This window comes from Schistocerca serialis, chromosome 6 (genome assembly GCF_023864345.2).
Source record: "Schistocerca serialis cubense isolate TAMUIC-IGC-003099 chromosome 6, iqSchSeri2.2, whole genome shotgun sequence".
In the NCBI taxonomy this organism is placed as follows: Eukaryota; Metazoa; Arthropoda; class Insecta; order Orthoptera; family Acrididae; genus Schistocerca; species Schistocerca serialis.
The window spans coordinates 190,692,523-190,713,812 of NC_064643.1; the positions used below are offsets into that span (position 1 = coordinate 190,692,523).

The window sequence follows — 21,290 nt, forward strand, 5'->3', positions numbered from 1 at the left end:
ACACGTTGTTGTTTAACATAGTTTCCAAAAATCTTTAAAAATTCTTCACCGGTTTACCTCAAATTTTTACGCGATACTCTTACAAACATTCGGACAAACACAGGAAATATAGTTTTTAAACGACAAAGCACATGTTATCTTTTGTAAGTAGGCTGTTTAGGTTTTTATGTTGGTAACGCCACGTAGCGCTCTGTATGAAAATCCCTGACTGTGCTGTGTGCAGTCTGTGGCTGATTTGTATTGTTGGAATATTTGCTGTTGTAATGTTGGGCAGCTGGATGTGAACAGCGCGTAGCGTTGCGCAGTTGGAGGTGAGCCGCCAGCAGTGGTAGTTGTGGAGAGAGATGGCAAAGTTTTGAGAACGGACGATCTGGACGTGTGTCCGTCAGAAAAAGGAAGTTTGTAAGACTGGATGTCATGAACTGATATATATATTATGACTTTTGAACACTATTAAGGTAAATACATTGTTTGTTCTCCATCAAAACCTTTCATTTGCTAACTATGCCTATCGGTAGTTAGTGCCGCCAGTAGTTAGAATCTTTTATTCAGCTGGTAGTATTGGCGCACGCTGTATTGCAGTAGTTTGAGTAACTAAGATTTTTGTGAGGTAAGTGATTCACGAAAGGTATAGGTTATTGTTAGTCAGGGTCATTCTTTTGTAGGGATTATTGAAAGTCAGATTGCGTTGCAAAAAAAAAAAAAAAAAAAAAAAAAAAAAAAAAATTGTGTCAGTTTACTGTTGATCAGAATAAGTAAAGAGAGAAATCTCTGAGTAAGTTCAGTTTTACTCACCTGTTTGAAAATCAAATAACGTAGAGGTTTACCAGCACAGTCATTTTTCTAAGGGGACGTTTCACTTTTAAAACCAACTGCGGGAAAGAAAATGTTTTGCAGTGCAGTGAAAAATGTATGGTTTCGATTTCTTTATCGTATTTAATTTCAAATTCGATCCTAGAGCACGTAAACCATTAGACAGATTTTTTTCTCCAATAGATATTCTCTCTCCTCAGATATATTTTCAAACAAAAATTGCATACACAACAAAGTACTGTTCTGCTTCTTTCTTGCTGGTGGTTTTCAGAAAACAGAAGAGAGGAATTTTATGGTTTATTGGCCTATGATTAGAATACTATTACGGAATCTCAATCGTACCCATCCACAAATTAAAACTATCTTAAATACTATCATCGAAGATATTATCCTCACAGATCCAACAGCTGAAGTCTGCCTCATACCCCGTATAACAACGATACGTATCGATTTATTCACTCATTTTAAGTGACTTCAGCTCTCAATCAAGGTTCCGTCGTAGTAACAACAAACAAGGCTCAAGATCAGACAGAGGAGTAACATGACCGATGGGTGGTGGTGGTGGGGGGGGGGGGGGGATAGGGGGAATGGCCATAGAGATGGGGGAGGAGTAGAAGGACAGAGGGGCAAGGGGTGATGCACAGAGAGAGGGTGAATGGGCGAGATGGACAAAGAGAGAGGGCACGAGAACATAGAGAAAAAAGGGGGCGACAGATTAATATGTATACTTTGTTCCATACATATTTACCAGTTGCAAACTACTACCGGGTTCGCGAGTACGTTACAGATACAGATGTAAGGCAAGGTGATGGCTTCCAGACCTCATCAACTGTGTATTAGAAAAACTGAAAGAATATCAAGTATCATCAATAAAACTGGGAAGAAAAAACACTTTTTTGATCTAAACTGCCTGGGGTTTGCAGGAAGTTTTGCTGTACTATCTGAAAATGTAGTAGATGCAGAAATACAGGTAATCTCTTAGAACACACTGCCTATAAATCGCGTTTAGGAATCTCTACAGAGAAGGCCATATTTATGGCTAGCAGTATGAAGAAAGCTAATTGTATGCGGATAGACTATGGTCATATAGAAAATGACAATAAGTTCACGTATCGATGAAAGATAAGCTAGTTAATTGGTTACAAAAATCTGTCATGACTGAAAGAATGCACATAATGGACGAGGAATATGGAAATAAAAAAAAATTATAATAAAACATATCAAATTGTTCAAAAATAATGCATCACAACATGGTAGTGAAATCAGAATGTCTCTAAGCAAGTGGTGTCCAACACTAAACTTTAAATTAGACTGACTAGAAATATTATAAGAATTACAAGTCCAATGAGATGGAAGTAAGCCTTGAAATTAAGAAGCAGTAATTCAATATATGTAATCGTATAAAAAATTATACTAACAACAAGAAAAATAAGATCATTTGTTTGTGCTTCGTGTGGGAAGAATGCAAACAGACTGACGGGACTGAATTTCAAGTGCTCTCACTGGGGAAGGAAATCGTAAACAATCTGGATCCGAGTTGTTGAAAATATTGGCGTATAAAAGTGGAAGAAGCTGCATCAAAAAGACATATTTTCAGAAGTAAAGTGTTAAATTTAGAAGGATTACAAGGCAAAAGTAGTAGGCCAACATACTTGAAATGCTCTGAAGAAAGAAAAGAGGCGTGAAAATATGCCAGAATATTCGGATAAAACAAAAGGACAAATAAGAAGTAACTGCCATTATGTCCCTTGTGGCCAAAACGGAAGGGAGAAAAGAAAAATAAATTTAACATGACGAGCGCCTTAACTGCGGTCATCGAAAACATTATTAGTTCGGGATGTAATACAAATTTTATGTCGTATGATAATAAAATTAGCTTATATTTCCGTTTTATGTTCTCTTTAATGTAAAAAGAATGAGTTTTATACTTAAAGAAGTTTTGGAAAAATGTCATGCACAAAATCCAAAGGCCACATCATAGGGCCTTGAACATATTTTGATACTTTGATGATGTCGTGGAATTTTATGCCATGAATGATAAAGTGATGTAGTGTCGGAATTCATGCACGAATTAGAGGTGTCCTACTGCTGAAAACTTCTAGCTAAGCATTGAAATTATTTACGAATTTTGACTAAGTGGGTTACAGAATTAATAGAAATAATACAGTGAAACTTTTCAGTGGTAAATAATGTTCGTGAACTGCGTAGAAGTTTAGTGAAAGTCACAAGAGTGAAGAGCAAGGACTCCCTTTGAAATGAAACAAAGGACCACTTTGTTAAGTATTACAACTACATAGGAGTCTTTTTCACATACTAATATAGTAATCGTTGCAATTCAGTTCCCTATGACAAGTAGCTGCACTGTCAAAAAATATTCAACGACCTTCTAGGTCGCTTAATATATGTTCACCAGTTACAACGGTTCGGCTTCTGCCGTGATCAGATCAAAACTTAGAGCTCGTAATACAAAATTCAGTGTCAGTTACACTATTTCTGATCTGTTGACGGCAGCAACTGAAACGTCCAGACCGCTCTCTACATAAAAATTCACAGTGATAGCTGTGGCATACAAGCAGCTTAAAGCCTTTACAAATATTACTGTACTTCAGTGTGTGAGACTCTGGAAGAAAAGTTATCACCGTCTTCCTTTAACACAAACACCGTGCTTCTGGACACAAATTTTATTTACACAGGTCAGCTTGGTGTAATTTTGGGGCCATATTACTATTCACTGCGGAATTTTTTTTGTTAGTTGTAAAGATAGCTGCCATGATTGCCAATCGTTGCACTACCGTTGTACTGGAGGATTTCAGTTTATGTCTACGCCTCTGACACAACAATCTTTCTTGTTACATGGACTCCAGTTTGGCTAAAACCGATACGCTGCCTGCGAAAGTACGAGGAACGGTAACCAACATACACTGATAAGCCATAACATTGTCCACTGTCCACATTGTCCACTGTCCACTGCCGCCTGGTGGCGTTACGGGCTCGTGACGTGGTAACAAAAGAATGCAAGCGCAGCAGAAACGGACGAGAGATCACCTTAACGAAGATAAGGGCTGCAAATGGAAAAATCCACTGAGTTAAGCTACTTTAACAAAGAGCAGAGTGTTATTATACAGAGCCTGTGAATGACAGTCTCTAAAACGGCGAATCTGGTCGAATGTTCACGTGCTACTGTCGTGAGCGTCTACGGGAAGAGGTAGGGCAGTGAAACTACCACTAGGCGCTAAATGGTTGGACGTCCACGACTCTACAAAAAAGGTAACTTCCGGAGGCTTGTCTGCTTTGTAAAGTGGGATAGATGGTGATCATGGCATCTCTGCCGAAAGAGCACAATGATGGTGCACTCCCAAGTGTTTCAGAGCAAACCGCTCATCGTGCATTGTTGAATGTGGAGCTCCGCAACAGACCACTGCTACGTGTTCACATGTCGACCCAATGATGTCGTCAGTGATGACTGCAGTGGGCACAGGACCATTGGAATGCGACCGCCGATCAACGGAAACGTGTCGGCGCTTCGGGTGAATCACATTTGCGCTGCACTATGTCGATGGTCGTCTAAACAAACGAGGTGAACGGCGGCTCCACACGTGCAGCGTACCACGGACGCAGGCTGGTGGGAGCAGTATTGTTCTATGGGAAACATTCTCCTACGCTAGCATGGGACCTGGGACAGTAATCGAACCACCTGCATCCCATCATGGTTGATGCCTTTTCTGACGGCGATGTCGTCTCTCAGCAGTATAGTTGTCCGTGTCTCGGAGCCAGAACCGCGCCACAGTGGTTGTAGTGAACTCACGTTGATGTGTCGGTGACCAAATTCGCCTGATGTAAATCGTATGGAACCCATCTGGTCGCTATCGAGCGCCATCACCGCATACGCAAATCAGCGGCCCGTTATCTATGCGAATCTGTGCGTAGACATATAATGCCACATACCACCACAAACCTATCAACAAACTGATGGATGCCCGATACACAGAATCAGTGATGTATTTCATTCCAAAGATGGGCGGACAAGCTATTAAGTATATGGTCATAATGTTTTGGCTCATCCATGTATGCGGCGATCGTGTCTGCCTCCTGAGTATTTTAAACCAAGGAAACCCATTAATATCTCCAACGATTCACCTCTAGAAGCACTTGCTGAAGGGTTGATACTGAATTACCTCGTTCTTAAAATTGAAGCCGTTCCATGCACCACGTCAGAGCAGTTTACATAAAAGTTTTAAAGCTACGTCTTCTCTTTTTCTGGCTTGTCGTAATAAGAAGAAGAAACGCAAAACTAATATAAGTACACACTCCGTCCAAACAAATCGTCCAATATAAGCAGCAAGTAGATTTGGAAAATAATTCGCTATAGACATGCTGGTCTCAGATTTTTGTAGCTGCGTATATAATTGGAAGATTCCCTGTGAAATTCATGGTGGAGGGTATGATTTATTACGCCACGTTTATCGTGGAGGAGCATACCAGGAATTAATCTGTGCTACCTGTTATTATTTGGACTACTTCTTGGGACTCGAGAGACAGATGTTTAGGGAAATCAAGAAGGTTTGACGGGCATATGAGCTGCCTTTCTTCAAAGCGGCTGTGTCTTCAGATTTTCCAGCATTTCTGTGAAGCTCTAAGTCGAGTCAAAGGAGCGTGGCCCTCCTTCCCTGTACAGTCGATATTCTCTGCTCTCCAAGTTAACGTAACGCCGAAACTGACGAAATATTTCAATATGGGCTACAAAAGGCGCTGTTACAGTATCCTTCTATTGAATCGTTGCTTCCTATTTGCTTCACGTACAACTGAGCACGGTTATTCAAAAGTCCGCTTTTACGCAGGAGCAAATTGTATGAGCTGTTAGTATGAAGGGCACTGAACTTACACTGACACGTAAGGAAATGTTCAGATGGAACCAATATCAGGCAGCCTGTATGACGTACCTATACAAAATGACGGAGAAGGTTCTGATGGCGGTAATTTATTTTTTATGAATTCTGCAATAATAAGTAATAGTGTACGGTATTGTGTCACTCAGGTGTGGCAACTTTCTTCGGGATCTGTTATATGCTACGATTCTCTAAAAAAATATTTAAATAAAGGAAGGATTCTTAATTCATTTTTAAAGTTTGTTTATGGGTATAGTATTTTTTGTATAAAAAAAATAAAAAACCATAGTTAGTCATTCAGCATTATTTCATCTTTCAGAATTGTTTCTCCATCGATGTGTAAGACATGACTTTGTAAAAAAGAATATTTTTACGTCTTGCAGCTTCTCTTTATAGTTCTGTAAGGAACAGATCTCCTCTTGTTATTCATAATAATTATTTTGACGTTCCGAAATTAATTGACTATGGCACGTAATTTGACGGTTGCTGCAACGTCTAATGTGCTCGTATAACACTTCACAGTTAATGCTTTCAGATTGTACAGTGTTGCATATGAAATACAAATAGCATTTCGAGATTATTTTTTTCATGTGGAATGGAAGAAACATCTACCTCTGCTCAATAGTAACTGGGGTTTAACATGTAATGATAGTCCACGGTCGATGAAATCATCATATTCCATGCTGAATTCATCGATTCTGCAGCGTGAATCTCATTCATACACCTACTAATAAAAAATAAAGTGAAACACGAGAAGGGGAGGAAAAATAAAAATGAGACCTTTCCGGTAGAGATGGTATGTGATTACAGAATCGAATAAAATTTGCAAAGACCTCGCCAGTATGAGTCCACTTATCAGTATAATGTTGCACACCTTCTGGCAGTGGCGGCTCGTGACGAAAGAAGATGGTGGTGCATTTTCCTCACGAAGCAAAACATCAACAAAAGACAGAAAATCAGTACACTGATCATGTTTTTGTAATGCCTGATATAAAGAGTCGCCCGCTCGTGTCACTCCTGCATCTTCTCATAATAAAACCAAAGGGTGTACACAGAAAAAAGTATTACTTTTGCAGTATAAAGGGAATTACAATCAACTGCACCTCTATGTACTCAAAAAGGGGTAGGCATGCCGTACTAACATTTTTTTAGCGGGATTGATGTTAACGCCGTTCAATTTTATCTCTGAATTTGAATGTGGTGGTGATCACTTGTAGCACCGAGAACTGCTCGGCCACCCGGGCCGGCTGGTTTCACAGGGATCTAATGAAGGGTAGAGCCGTAACACATCTGAAATGTTACGTCTACTGTTCAAAGTGCCGTCAATGCGAACAAGAGGTGATCGAGACGTGTAACCAATGGCACCCCATATTATCAAGCCGGGTGATACGCCAGTATGGCGATGACGAATACACGCTTCCAATGTGCGTTCACCGCAATGTCGCCAAACACGGATGCGACCATCATGATGCTGTAAACAGAACCTGGATTCATACGAAAAAATGACGTATTGACATTCGTGCACCCAGGTTCGTCGTTGAGTAGCCCTACTCCATCGCAGGCGCTCCTGTCTGTGATGCAGCGTCAAGGGTAACCGCAGCCATGGTCTCCGAGTTGATAGTCCATGCTGCTACAAACGTCGTCGAACTGTTCGTGTAGATGGCTGTTGTCTTGCAAACGTCCCCATCTGTTGACTCAGGGATCGAGACGTGGCTGCACGATCCGTTATATCCATGCGGATAAGATGGCTGTCATCACGACTGCTAGTGATACGAGGCCATTGGGATCCAGCACGGCGTTCCTTATTACCCTCCTGAGCCCACCGATTCCATATTCTGCTAACAATGATTGGGTCTCGACCAATGCTAGCAGCAATGCGCGAAATCGCGACAGGCTACAATCCGACCTTTATCAAAGTCGGAAACGTGATGGTAGGCATTTTCCCCTCCTCACACGAAGCATCACAACAACTTATTACCAGGCAACGGCGGTCGTATGCTGTTTGCGTATGAGAAATCGGTTGGAAACTTTCCTCATGTCAGCACGTTGTAGATGTCCCCACTGGCGCCAACCTTGCTCTGAAAAGCTAATCATTTGGACATCACAGCATCTTCTTCCTGTCGGTTAAATTTCGCGTCTGTAGTACGTCATCTTCGTGGTGTAGCAATTTTAATGGCCAGTAGTGTACACCATATTCATCCTTGCTGTCCTTTATAATAAATTTTTCTTCATCTAACAATCACAAGTCAGCAGAGCACTGAATACTGTACAGCCATCACCTGCCACATTTCAACTGAGAATGTATCAGACTACGCAGAAGCAAAAATTTTGCCACAACAATACCAAAGATTGTGCAACAGTAACGTAACTCGCTCGCTTTCCCTCTCCCTCTCTCTCTCTCTCTGATGTGCACATCGATTTCTTACAAAATACACCTCACATTCTATTCTTCTTTCCTTCGTATTTGCAAATCATTCCATCACTCTTTGATTGAAGTCTGCAATTCCTAAAACGAGGTCTCGTTCAATAGAGAGCTTCGCGAGTGCTGACAGTCTTTCTTGGTCCTTAGCACTCCGCAAGAGGGTTTTGACGCGTTTCAACGAAGAAAAACAACGTTCTGCTTCTGATGTGGTCAGTGGAATTGTAATTATCGCTTTCAGGAGTTTTACAGATTCCCTCAGTGTTTTACATAGATTGTCTGTTATGTAATTCAGAGATCTGAAAGCTCCACATATACTTTTGAACTCCTCTCTTCCATAAATAACAGAGAGTTCTGTTCGAAGTTTCTTTGCTTCCAAAATAGAGTAGCGTTCAATAGCAGCTCTGAAAGAAGTTTCTGGAAAACTGGAAGAGTAAGTTGCGAATTTCTCTGGTAGAAAGAGAGAAGCTGCAAGTAGGTGTCCAGTGAATTTCACTCTTTTTATTGCCTCACAACTTGACTTCTTTTGCCTCCCGCAGTAGATTACACATCGCTGCGCCATCTTCAGTTTTCCCTCTTTCATTCTACTCGTGTAAACCTGTTGAATTTTCTGCACTAAAATTAATGTGAAGGAACGAAAAACACCAGTATGTACTCTAAGGGCAATTCCGACGCACCACAGAATCGAATACAGTTAATAATTAGATTCAATATGTACCTATTATCGGTAACTTTTTGGTTGTGTAATGCCACGGACCTTCTGTATGCACTGTCTAATTGGGTAGCTATATTTACATTGCCTAGATTTGCCACATTAAAAACGTTATTTATATAGTCTGAAGAAAGTTCGTGTTTTCTAATTTTGTCATGGAGGTGCTGAATGTCACAGACACCGCGCTTAGACCATGAAAGATCTCCTCCAAAAAATAAACAAGGAAAACAAAATAGGGAATTTTTCATGTCACAGCCACACAGCCATTCATGCTTGTTGTACAATTCAGTGTTAAATTTCCTATTGAATTGGCGGCTTTTCGTTTTAACGGTGTGCGAAATTGTTAAAGCAGGAGTCGGCCTACCTAGCCTCTTAATTTCTAATTTTTCTGCAAACTTCCATGAACTGAAGGGTTCAGAGAGCTATGAAATTACCTGATTCATTATTTCACGTATTCACTTGTCACTTGAGCCTCAAAATTCAGGTGCCAGCACACGCTAAAATAACTAACACAACGCACAGGAAATAGTTCGCTCGCAGCTACACCTGAACTGGTAAGGTGGCGCGAGAATCCCACTGTGTTCGAAGATCGGATAGTTCCGTTTCGCTTCAGAAGAGTTCGGGCCCTCTTCCTGCGGCTGGCAGGTTGGCGCGGGTGAGGTGTTTATACACACAAGGCCCTCATTCGAGTACAGTGTTGCCTAGCGTTGCCCCCGCACCCCGCACCCCCTCTGAGACACCCAAGTCTGCGTTTGCAGCCACAGTGCAGCCCCCTGTCGCTGTGGGCACATTCCGTCCAACTCCGCTGCGTTCGGCGTTTGGAGCCCGGGCATTTCAAAAGAGATAAACAGAGCGCTACTTCTCCACTAGTATAGAACGCTCAAAGGCAAAGACAGTTGAACAAAATTATTCCTTGGGGGTAGCGAAAACCTGCAAACCTATACAGGAGCCGCCCCTGCCTTCTGGCCTGGAGGAATGCACCGATTCGATTGTAAAGGGTGTCATAAACCTATTGTATACTCTCCTCAGCCAAGATAACGCTGAGCTGTGGTAACTGATCTTTGATATGCTGGACACTGGCACAGGAACGTAATTGACGTCCGAGCTGGACACACACGTTTTCTATCGGTGGCAGATCTGGGGATCTTCCTGACTTCGGGAGTACCTCAACATCGCAAGGATAGTATGTAGAGAAACGTGCTTGGTGGACGAGCATTTCCTTTCGAAAAATGACACCACGATGGTGTTACATGAGAAGAAATACTTGCGGACGCTGAATGTGTGTGGCGCACCGTTGCCCCACCAGGGTTCCCTTAAAGAGTACCACCTTTATCAGAAGTTGGACTCGACTGCCCCCCTCACGATGACACCAGGAGTAACACCATGTGAGGTGTATTTTGTAAGTCATCGATGTGGACATCAGACAGAGAGAGAGAGAGAGAGAGTGAGAGAGCGAGAGCAAGTTACGTTACTGTTGCACAATCTTTGGTGTTGTTGTGGTAAAGTCTGCGTAGTCTGATACATTCTTAGTTGAAATGTGGCAGGTGATGGCTGTACAGTATTCAATGCTGTGTTGACTTGTGACTGTATCTGTTAGACGAAGAAAAATTTATTATAAAGGACAGCAAGGATGAATATGATATACACTACTGACCATTAAAATTGACACACCACGAAGATGATGTGCTACAGACGCGAAATTTAACCGACAGGAAGAAGATGCTGTGATGTGCAAATTATTAGCTTTTCAGAGCAAGGTTGTCGCCGGTGGCGACACCTACAACGTGCTGAAATGAGGAAAGTTTCCAACCGATTTCTCATACACAAACAGCAGTTGACTGGCGTTGCCTGGTGAAACGCTGTTATGATGCCTCGTGTAAGGAGGAGAAATGCGTACCATCACGTTTCCGATTTTGATCAAGGTCGGATTGTAGCCAATCGAGATTGTGGTTTATCGTATCGCTACATTTCTGCTCGCGTTGGTCGAGATCCAATGACTGTTAGCAGAATATGGAATCGGTGGGTTCAGGAGGGTAATACAGAACGCCGTGCTGGATCCCAATGGCCTCGTATCACTAGCAGTCGAGATGAGAGGCATCTTATCCGCATGGCTGTAACGGATCGTGCAGCCACGTCTCGATCCCTGAGTCAACAGATGGGGACGTTTGCAAGACAACAACCATCTGCACGAACAGTTCGACGACGTTTGCAGCACCATGGACTATCAGCTCGGAGACCATGGCTGAGGCTACCCATAACAGCGCATCACACGCAGGAGCGCCTGCGATAGTGTACTCAACGACGAACCTGGGTGCACGAATGGCAATACGTCATTTTTTCGGATGAATCTAGGTTCTGTTTACAGTATCATGACGGTCGCATCCGTATTTGGCGACATCGCGGTGAACGCACATTGGAAGCGTGTATTGGTCATCGCCGTACTGGCGTCATGGACTGTGTGGCTGGTCCCAGCGGAGGTTCGAGCCCTCCCTCGGGCATGGGTGTGTGTGTTTGTCCTTAGGATAATTTAGGTTAATTAGTGTGTAAGCTTAGAGACTGATGACCTTAGCAGTTAAGTCCCATGATATTTCACACACATTTTGAAAGTACTGGCGTGATGGTATGGGGTGCCATTGGTTACACGTCTCGGTTACCTCTTGTTCGCATTGGCGGCACTTTGAACAGTGGATGTTACATTTCAGATGTGTTACGACCCGTGGCTCTACCCTTCATTCGATCCCTGCGAAATCCTACATTTCAGCAGGATAATGCACGGCCGCATGCTTCAGGTCCAGTACAGGTCTTTCTGGATACAGAAAATGTTCGACTGCTGCCCTGGCCAACACATTCCCCAGATCTCTCACCAATTTAAAACGTCTGGTCAATGGTGGCCGAGCAACTGGCTCGTCACAGTACGCCAGTCACTATTCTTGATGATCTGTGGTATCGTATTGAAGCTGCATGGGCAGCTGTACCTGTACACGCCATCCAAGCTCTGTTTGACTCAATGCCCAGGCATATCAAGGCCGTTATTATTACGGCCAGATGTGGTTGTTCTGGGTACTGATTTCTCAGTTGCTTGAAAATGTAATCACATGTCAGTTCTAGTATAATATATTTGTCCAATGAATACCCGTTTATCATCTGCATTTCTTCTTGGTGTAGCAATTTCAATGGCCAGTAGTGTATGTATGAGAAGGAGAAAAGAACATAAATGTTAATAATGTTACTAATTTTGAAGGCAGGAAGATTGAGGCAAGACTGCAGCACTTTACAGTAAGTCTGCCGTAATAATTATTGCCAGATAGTTAACTTGCTCACAGCTGAGAGAAAGACCACCCCACTTCCCTGAGTCATGCACTAACATATCAACTGATTAAGCTGTTTGATTTTTGCAGAAATTCTTTGTTAACATTGTACACCTTTCAAATCATTGATCACTTTGTCAAGCATGAATATTGTTCAGATCAGTCTTGTGTGTGAAGATGATGTGAAATTTTACTCTGTCTTTCTGAAGACATACTTCATTCTAAAATCGTTGTCTTGGAATGTAATTTCGTATGAATGATTACTCTCCCCATACCACTGTTTATTATCACCTTGTACTATTGGTATGCAACAGTTGGATTGTTCTTTGGTAGTTTAATTTAAAAAACAGAAATCTAGCTTAGTCGCTGCCTACTTGCTGCTGGCTGTTGTGCTTTCGACAAAACTGGTACAATGTTGGTAGGACGCGAGATAAGAGAAAATTTTGATTAGGGCGAGATAGTTGTTTTAATTCATTTGCGCATTTATTGTCAAGAAAAGTTTTATTCAGACCAATTACAGTTCAGTTTAAATTTTGTGCTACTTTGTCAAAGGTTACCATACGAATATAAGCTGAATAACAGTTCATAGTTTTTGTAGTACGTAGATTTTTTTTATGGAATGGAAGGTAAATTTGGACTAAATGTCATACAGAACCGTTTAGTGGGGAACTTACAACCGTTGCGGCTCTGCAGAAGAATGGGATCTTTCCAAAGGTCGTCCACAGCTCCTGGTCTAGTGAGTATCGTTGCTGCCTCTGGACCACGGGGTCCCGGGATCGATTCCCGGCCGGGTTGGGGATTTTCTCTGCCGGGGGACTGGGTGTTTGTGTTGTCCTCGTCATTTCATCATCATTCGTGACAATGGCTACATTGGGCTGTGTAAAAACTGGACTGTGTCAAAATCGGGACCTTGTATGGGCGCTGCTGACCGCGCAGTTGAGCGCTCCACAAATCAAACATCAAACGTCAACACCTTTCCCAAGATCACTGTTATAGTCGCCGACGATGGTCGTCCGGTGTAGAGCAGAAGCGCCATTTTTAGCTGAAAGCAATGCGACGCCACAGATCAGCAGTCCATGCTTCCCAGTTACGGCACCACTCCAAACGCAGCCGTCTGTGTTGCTGATGATGATGATGATGATTAGTGTTTTAGGGCGCACAACAGCGAGGTTATCAGCACCCGTTCCCAAAAGTTCAATTCAGAGCCGAATCGTGAGAGAAGTGGTATTGTTCAAATTGCAAGATTGGACACAGCACATCAAAACAGGGAGATAAAACTAAAAATAAAATATCAGTACAAACAGGGAAAAATAAGTAACGGTGGCTGAGTGACCACTTACAAATAATGGGTGACCAAACCACTGGACAGCACATTAAGACTTCAATCCCAATATTTTGGGAAGAAGGCCAGACATCACACAAAAACGTAAAACTCTAGTGACACTCGCCTCATTATTAGTTAAAAGAGAGGGTAGGTCTGGTGGGAAACTGAAATCTTCCCTCAAACCCGCATATAAAACACACTCAGTTAAAATATGCCGTATCGACAACTGTGTCCCACAGTCTGTGTTGCTGTGTTGGCAGCAGTCCATGCATGGGACGATGATTCCCTTGTGCTGCTGCTACTAGAATCCGACAAACGCTGCATGGTGAGATGGAATGTTGCGGTGAGTCCGTTACTTGTTTTCAGATTGTAGGTATAGATATGAATGGGTTACTATGTGCTTGGTTCACAATATGCCGATCCTCCCTTGTTGTCGCCAGGTGCGGTCGACAAGAAAGTAGGTAACGGGTATGCCTGCTGTGACGTTCCCAGGCAGTCCACTATCTGGACACAGTGACATTCGAGTGCTCTACAAATCTGGATATTGCACGATTCGACCAGCCGTCCAAATGGAGACCGACAAGGAGGTCCCTCTCAAACACTGTGGATGTTGATAACGGTGTCTCACAGTAGCACGGTGTAGCTCCGTATCCTTCACAGTGATTATTTAACATCCGACATCATTCACACACCCTTACATACCCTGTCAGGGTATTCCAATCAGGTCGCCATTCTTCTTGTCACAGAAAATTGCAAGTCATATCGCTTTCAAACCCTCCAATAGTGTGTGCGTGCACAAAGTTGCACTGACATCAGAGTACGTCTTCTGGGCGCTTCCCTTTTTTTGTCAGGCAATGTATGTGCGTTCCCACACTTAAAATTTATGAGCACTTGTCATCTTCGCTAGCGTGAAACGCATCTCTTCTACTGAAAAAAAAAAACGCTCACTAAACTAAACTCCACCCGAACACACCATGAAGGCCCAACGGCACCGACCGGCCGCCGTGTCATCCTCAACCCACAGGCGTCACTGGTTACGGATATGGAGGGGCATGTGGTCAGCACACCGCTTTCCTGGCCGTATGTCAGTTTCCGAGATCGGAGCCGCTACTTCTCAATCAAGCAGCTCCTCAATTACAAGGGCCGAGTGCACTCAGCTTCCCAACAGCGCTCGGCAGATCGGATGGTCACCCATCCAAGTGCTAGCCCAGCCCGGCAGCGCTTAACTTCAGTGATATGGCAGGAATCGGTGTTAACACTGCGGCAAGGCCATTGGCGAACAAGTTCTCACAGCTCTTAAAATATACATTTCAGAGCCCGTGTTTAACTGACTTTTTTCCTTGTTTTGGTCCATACTACCTCCTCCCAAAATATGAAAAGCAAAGACCATATAGCAGAAGAGATATGTTTCATAGTATCGAAGGTGAATCGAGTGCTCATACCTCTTAAGGTATGCTTTTCAGGGCCCTTATTTGCTAGACATTTCTTCCTTGTCTTGGGGTAAGGAAGCCGGCCGAAGTGGCCGTGCGGTTAAAGGCGCTGCAGTCTGGAACCGCAAGACCGCTACGGTCGCAGGTTCGAATCCTGCCTCGGGCATGGATGTTTGTGATGTCCTTAGGTTAGTTAGGTTTAACTAGTTCTAAGTTCTAGGGGACTAATGACCTCAGCAGTTGAGTCCCATAGTGCTCAGAGCCATTTGAACCATTTGGGGTAAGGAACATGTCACTTAAGTTTGTCGATGTTTTTTTCGGGACATCCTGTATATGGAAGACACATTTCATTATCTGCGGTCAAAATAATTATTCCAGAAACGTAAATGCGTGTTGAACATCCAACACTCTTCTGAAGGTATACATTGAATTAAGAAGTACGTTGCGTCCTATGGGACCCTATTATAATAAGGGGCTACTTTGGTACAAGATATTAATTCACAGGGACGTTCTCTGTAAGTAGGACTGCATAACCGTATATTTTGCAGTTGCAAGCATTGTCTTCTTACAGAGTGTAATGGAAAAACTAAATCAGTAATGAATTTTCGAGAGTATCTGCTGAGAAATAAAAGCAAAGAAATTGAAACGGAAAGCATCCGAAATACAGGAAATATTATCGGCTGTTGTGAGCAGTGCGTTTGAATAGCAGCACTTTCTACACGGCAGAACATTTTTGTCACAACGAACATCGACACAAGTAACATTCGTCTGAATGCGGTCTTACACCGCACAGTGTTGCCTCCAGGTAGTAGCGTAACGCAAAACCGTCGTGACGGAGCGACTCACCGGAGAAGTTGGTGACGGCGCTCATGATGTTCATTATGAGCGCTGCACTCGTCGTCTCGTGCCCCATGGACGTCAGCTTGTCTCCGAACAGAAGGCTGAAGACGGAAATCAGCGACTGGCACGTCATCTGGAAAGCGAATTACAAATAACACATTAATTAAACGTTCGCATAGCAGAACTTACTTTGAAACGTACTGGCGAGTTAAGACTGGGTGCCGGACCGGAACTCGAAACCGGAAGCTATGGCTTTCGCGAGCAAATCCGCTACCGACTGAGCTATTCGGTAGAGCATGTCGCCGCGTAAGACAAAGGTTTCGGAGTCGCGTGCCAGTCCGACGTACAGTTTCGTTTTGCCAGAAAGTTTCTAAAAACAGCACACAGCTTCAAGGTGAAAATTCAGCCAGAAGAAAGACTTTTAGTCGCTTAGCTTACGTATTACATCTGTTAATAGTTCCAGGCACAGAGACCAGGTCTATGGATTAAACTATTCACTAACGTTTCGCCCGTGCCTGCGGGAAAACATCGTCAGGGGGAACATATTGGGAATTAGATCGAAAGCTGAATAGACCCCGAATTCATACGATGCCTTTGCATGTTTACGAATGCATACAACTGTTCTTGACGGGTGGCCTCCCGTCTATTCTAATTCTGTGGTGAAGTTTACCCGAGGACGTACGGAACTGAATTGTAAGAGAAAGCCGGCCGGTGTGGCAGAGCGGTTCTAGGCGCTACAGTCTGGAACCGCGCGACCCCTACGGTCGCAGGTTCGAATCCTACCTCGGGCATGAATGTCCGTGATGTCCTTAGGTTAGTTAGGCTTAAGTAGTTCTAAGTTCTAGGGAACTGGTGACCTCAGTAGTTAAGTCCCATAGTGCTCAGCGCCATTTTAACCATTTGTACGAGGAATTCCTCGAGCTTGTCTCTTCCTTGTGACCCTATAAATAATGTGTAGTCAACGTGCCGTAAAAAATTGACGTCCTATCTCAGAAGCCGAGACCTAGGTTGTTGTAATGAACAAATGCTGCTAGTATCACCTTTTCCCTTATGAGTGATTACCGGTTTCGCTCTACCCAGTAGATCATCTTCAGATCTGGCGCGCGAAGTGTAGACAAGCTACAGCTTGCCGCGTCAGATCTGAAGATTATCTGCAGGGTAGACTGAAAACGGTAATAATTAACAAAAGAAATAGTGACGCAGGCGGTGTTTGTTCATTCATTATGACGCTAAAAACACGTATGTTTCCAGTGGACCGTTGCCAGTGTTCCATTTTTTAAAAAATAAAATTCCTCCAACTGTACTTAAGATTTTTTGTTTACTTCGCTACTAGTTTCGGCGTTGCATCAACGCCACCTTCAGGCCCGTACACATTGCTGAAATCAGTTATGTGTGGCTCAGTCTACAAGTAGCTAGTTACTGCCTGCCATCCATGTGGGCCACATGTTGATCTCACACCGCGGACTTCTAGATTGAGCCACACACAACTGATTTCAGCAAAGTGTACAGGCGTGAAGATGGCGTTGATGCAACACCGAAACTAGTAGCGATGTAAATAAAAAATCTTAAGTACAGCCGGAGGAATTTCATTTTTAATAAAAATTATACCAGCTGTGTCCCACCTTCATCGAGTTTAAATGTGGATATACGAAGAAGCGTTCCATGTTCATATTGGCCTCCAGTGAGAGTGGACTGTTCTTAGCGCTATTGGTCATATGGGGGTAGCATACACGGTGTAAAAGAGAAATATGTCGATGTCATAATGTTACTGAACAGGTTGGTAGTTTCTAAGCGGAATTCATATATGCTGAGTCTTAAGTATTCCTGTAGTAGCGCTTAAACAGCCACGCAACGTCAAAGTGAACATGTATGTCAGAACCTTCTAGCCGGAAACTACTGAGTAGTTGCACAAAGTCTACGGAGTTACGAATGCAATGTTGTTATTTGATAAGGTGAGCGCTATTAATTCCTTACGGTATTGTTATATTTTTGGCGACGTATTTCTTGATCTTTGAAACAAGGACGTCGATCGCTCGTAGAACCAACACTGACTCCGAACATTCCTTCCCAGCAGATGAGATTCCGTTACTGTGCTTAGCTGTTGTTACTTGAGGTTCCGCTATTCTGCTCGCCGTACGCTGACAGCAGGGTCAACCTCCTTCCTCTCCCCCTCCCCCTACTCCTCCCCCCCCCCCCCCCCCCCAACCCTACCCACCCTACCCTAGCAGCTATCTTTCCGCTCCACTGTTTGCCGAGGCCTCTGGCTCCAGTAATCCTTTTATCTTCTCGACCAACACGCTTTGCCTCTCATTTGTTGTGGAAATGGTGAAACTGTTCTCTTAAATGTCACGAGATTTATTTCGCTCCGTAAGCCGGGAGGAGTAGGAATTCACACATGCAGCTAGAAATGCCACCACATTATCCCAGGTGAGCAGAGGACGCGGCGTTGGTACCTGAGTGATACAGTATTACATATGGTCACTAGTCTCTAGATTAATAGCGAGAAACGATATTACGTAACAGATGGACGGAATGACGAGTGTGACTTAGGAGTCGAAGAGTAGCACAAGGTTTCACAGCTTCTGCCCACGCACCGATAAAGAAATATTGATTTTTGACTGCCGATTCGTAAATAATTTTGTTCTTACAGACAATAAGACTACACTATAGTAAACTGTATAAAACACTTCGGCAGGCTATGATACAGAGGATAAGATGAGTAAGAAGTGTGTTGTACACTTTCCCTGTTATGTACTTTCTGGCTCCTTTATACGTAGAAAAATGACAGGAAAACAATAGTGTTAATTCGTAATGAAGTACGAACCTATAGTATTCTACGCATGTACAAAATCCATGCATTGTTTTGAAGAGGTGCCGAATGTCGGTTTGTGCGATGAAGTTCGATGCCTGTTTAATTGGCGCAGTAAAATTTTCACAGTAAAAAGTCAATGGAAATTTCTGCAAGTGGCGGTCACGAGAAAACAAGTGAAGCAAGACACGAAATTTAAGTGGATATAATGCTGAATGTATCATAGCTCGTATACAATTTGTACGTATTGGAAAACATACGGAAATATATATAAATGGTTCAAATGACTCTGAGCACTATGGGACTTAACATCTGAGGTCATCAGTCCCCTAGAACTTAGAACTACTTAAACCTAACTAACCTAAGGATGTCACACACACCCATGCCCGAGGTAGGATTCGAACCTGCGACCGTAGCGGTCGCGCGGTTCCAGACTGAAGCGCCTAGAACCGCTCTGCCACGGCGGACGGCTATGCAAATGGTAATAAAAGTGAAAATATCAGTGATTAATTATAACTACGTCTTATGATACATATTTCGTTTATAAGCAACAAAAGAGGAAGAATGTATACACTCTCTGACAAGAAATGTGAAGGACCCAGAAGACAAGGTCGGATATCGTAAGCGTGCTGTATATACTGGGTGTCCTTAATCAAAGTTACAGTTTCAAAACGTTGTAGAAAGAAAACTGCTCAGAATGAAGTCAAATTTTAACAGCACGTTATTGACGGAGAGAGAAACGTCATGGCACAAAAAAATTCAACAAAAATTTGACCAATAGACACTCAAGGGTATGAAAAAAGTTACTGGTCCGGTATCTGCAAAGTGTCTGGAGAAAATGATTACAAAATTCGAAAAGACAGGTTCTTTTGAAGTCGTATGTGACACAGGATGAAAAGCAATTGATGCGACGTCTGTCAAAGATGTGGCCACAGCACTGCAGGACCGCAAAGGACTTGGAAGGACAATGGGATGGACCGGATAGTATCCTGAAAAGAAGTTGTAACATGAACGTCAACAAAAGTAAAACTAGACTAATAGAATGCAGTCGAATTAAATCAAACGATGATGAAGGAATTTTACTATGCAACGAGGCACTAAATGTACAAGGGGTGTTCAGTAAATTATGCAACACATTTTTTCTCGACCAATTTCGGTTAAAAAAAGAGTGGAATATGTGATGGCACACTGTGGAATAGTTACGCTGTAGCCTCTACACTTTCATGAAGCTCCAGTAGATGGCTGCACTGTACCAGCCTTCAAAGTAGCGTCTGTAACAAAGGTGGGACCCAACTAGAGAGCAATCATTGAGTTTCTTTTGGAGAAAAGATATTCGTAGGTGCTTGCAAATTATATACGGAGGCCTGGCAGTGAACAAAAGCAAGGTAAGTCATTGGGCGAGGCGTCTGTCGTCGTCGCAGCAAGGTCGCGCACACCTGTCCGATCTCCAGCGTGCCTGCCGGCCGCACCCAGTTGTGACTCCTACAGTGTTGGAACGTGCGGACACTCTCATTCGACGTGACGGACGGATCTCAATGAAACATCTTGTTGCTAACATGGTACCACTCTACTGCTCGACGTCGGTCCCAACGTCTTGCTGCATCAAGGACCTCTCCATCATCCACGTACTTCATTGGCCTTCGACTGCGTGTGGCATGACGGCCTCGTGTATAAACTTTCTGTACACGGGGTACCGACGTCACACGTGGTCCTGCTGCGCTCCTATCTCTCAGGACGAACATACCACGTCCGAGCAGACGGAGTCATCTCCACCGATCGGCAGATTCGCGCGGGAGTGCCGCAGGGGTCGGTTCTCGGCCCCCTGCTGTACTCCCTCTACACAGCCGGCGCTCCGCGGGTGGCACGCGTGGAGTTAGCACTTTATGCTGGCGACACGGCGCTGGTCACCCGTAGCATGAACGCGGCCGAGATGCGCCGTCGCCTCCAACTCGGATGTGACGTCCTGGGTGCCTGGTCCACTAAATGGCGTTTAAAATTTAACGCTGCGAAGAGCCAGGCCATCGTCTTCAGCAGAAAGAGGCTGCCTCCGGACCTGCAGCCGGTCACGGTCATGGGAGGCCCCATCCCATGGTTGCGGACTGGCAAATACCTCGGGGTGACGCTCGATCGGCACCTGACGTGGCTGCCTCACGTCCGTGACGTCAGGGGGCGAGCAATGGGGCGCCTTCGTGCGCTGTACCCACTGCTCAACCCTTCCTCCACACTCCCTCCACGCCACGGCCTCACTCTGTACCTGGCCTTGGTTCGGCCGATACTAGAGTGCGCTGCCGTGGTGTGGGGCAACGCTGCCGCCACGCACATCGCGACGCTCCAGCGCGTCCAAAACAGGGCGCTGCGCCTTGCCCTCCACAAGCCGCCTCGCTACCCAGCGAGGATGCTTCACGAGGAAGCAGGCGTCCCGCTACTGCGGGATCGCTTCCGGCACGTCGCCAGAGTGTTCTACAACACTGCAGAACACTCTGGCAGCCGCCTGATTCGTGGGCTGGGCCGCCAGGTCCACCACAGGCCGACAACACGTTGGCCCGACCTCCTGCAGGAGTAGCCAGAGCATCTCCAAGGACGCTCACTGAGGGCAGCTCAACCAGATAGGCAACACAGTTCAACCCTGAGGTCAAAGCAGGAACAGCAGCTACGCTGCTTACACTGCCCCCACACCTGGCAGATGACGCCAGTGTTTTACAGCAGCAGCGTACTTCATTGAGCCAAACAGATGGAAGTCGGAAGGTGC

The 21,290-nt window shown here is 44.2% G+C and overlaps 1 protein-coding gene across 1 annotated transcript in view; it reads right to left on the reverse strand.

Annotated features, from left to right (window-relative positions):
* LOC126484322 (monocarboxylate transporter 12-like) overlaps nt 1-21,290 on the reverse strand; it is a 192,601-nt gene that overhangs the window by 38,629 nt on the left and 132,682 nt on the right. Inside the window, exon 3 of the mRNA XM_050107764.1 lies at nt 15,739-15,865. Within this exon, the coding sequence (XP_049963721.1) occupies nt 15,739-15,865 (127 nt within the window). The remainder of the gene's footprint in view (nt 1-15,738; nt 15,866-21,290) is intronic.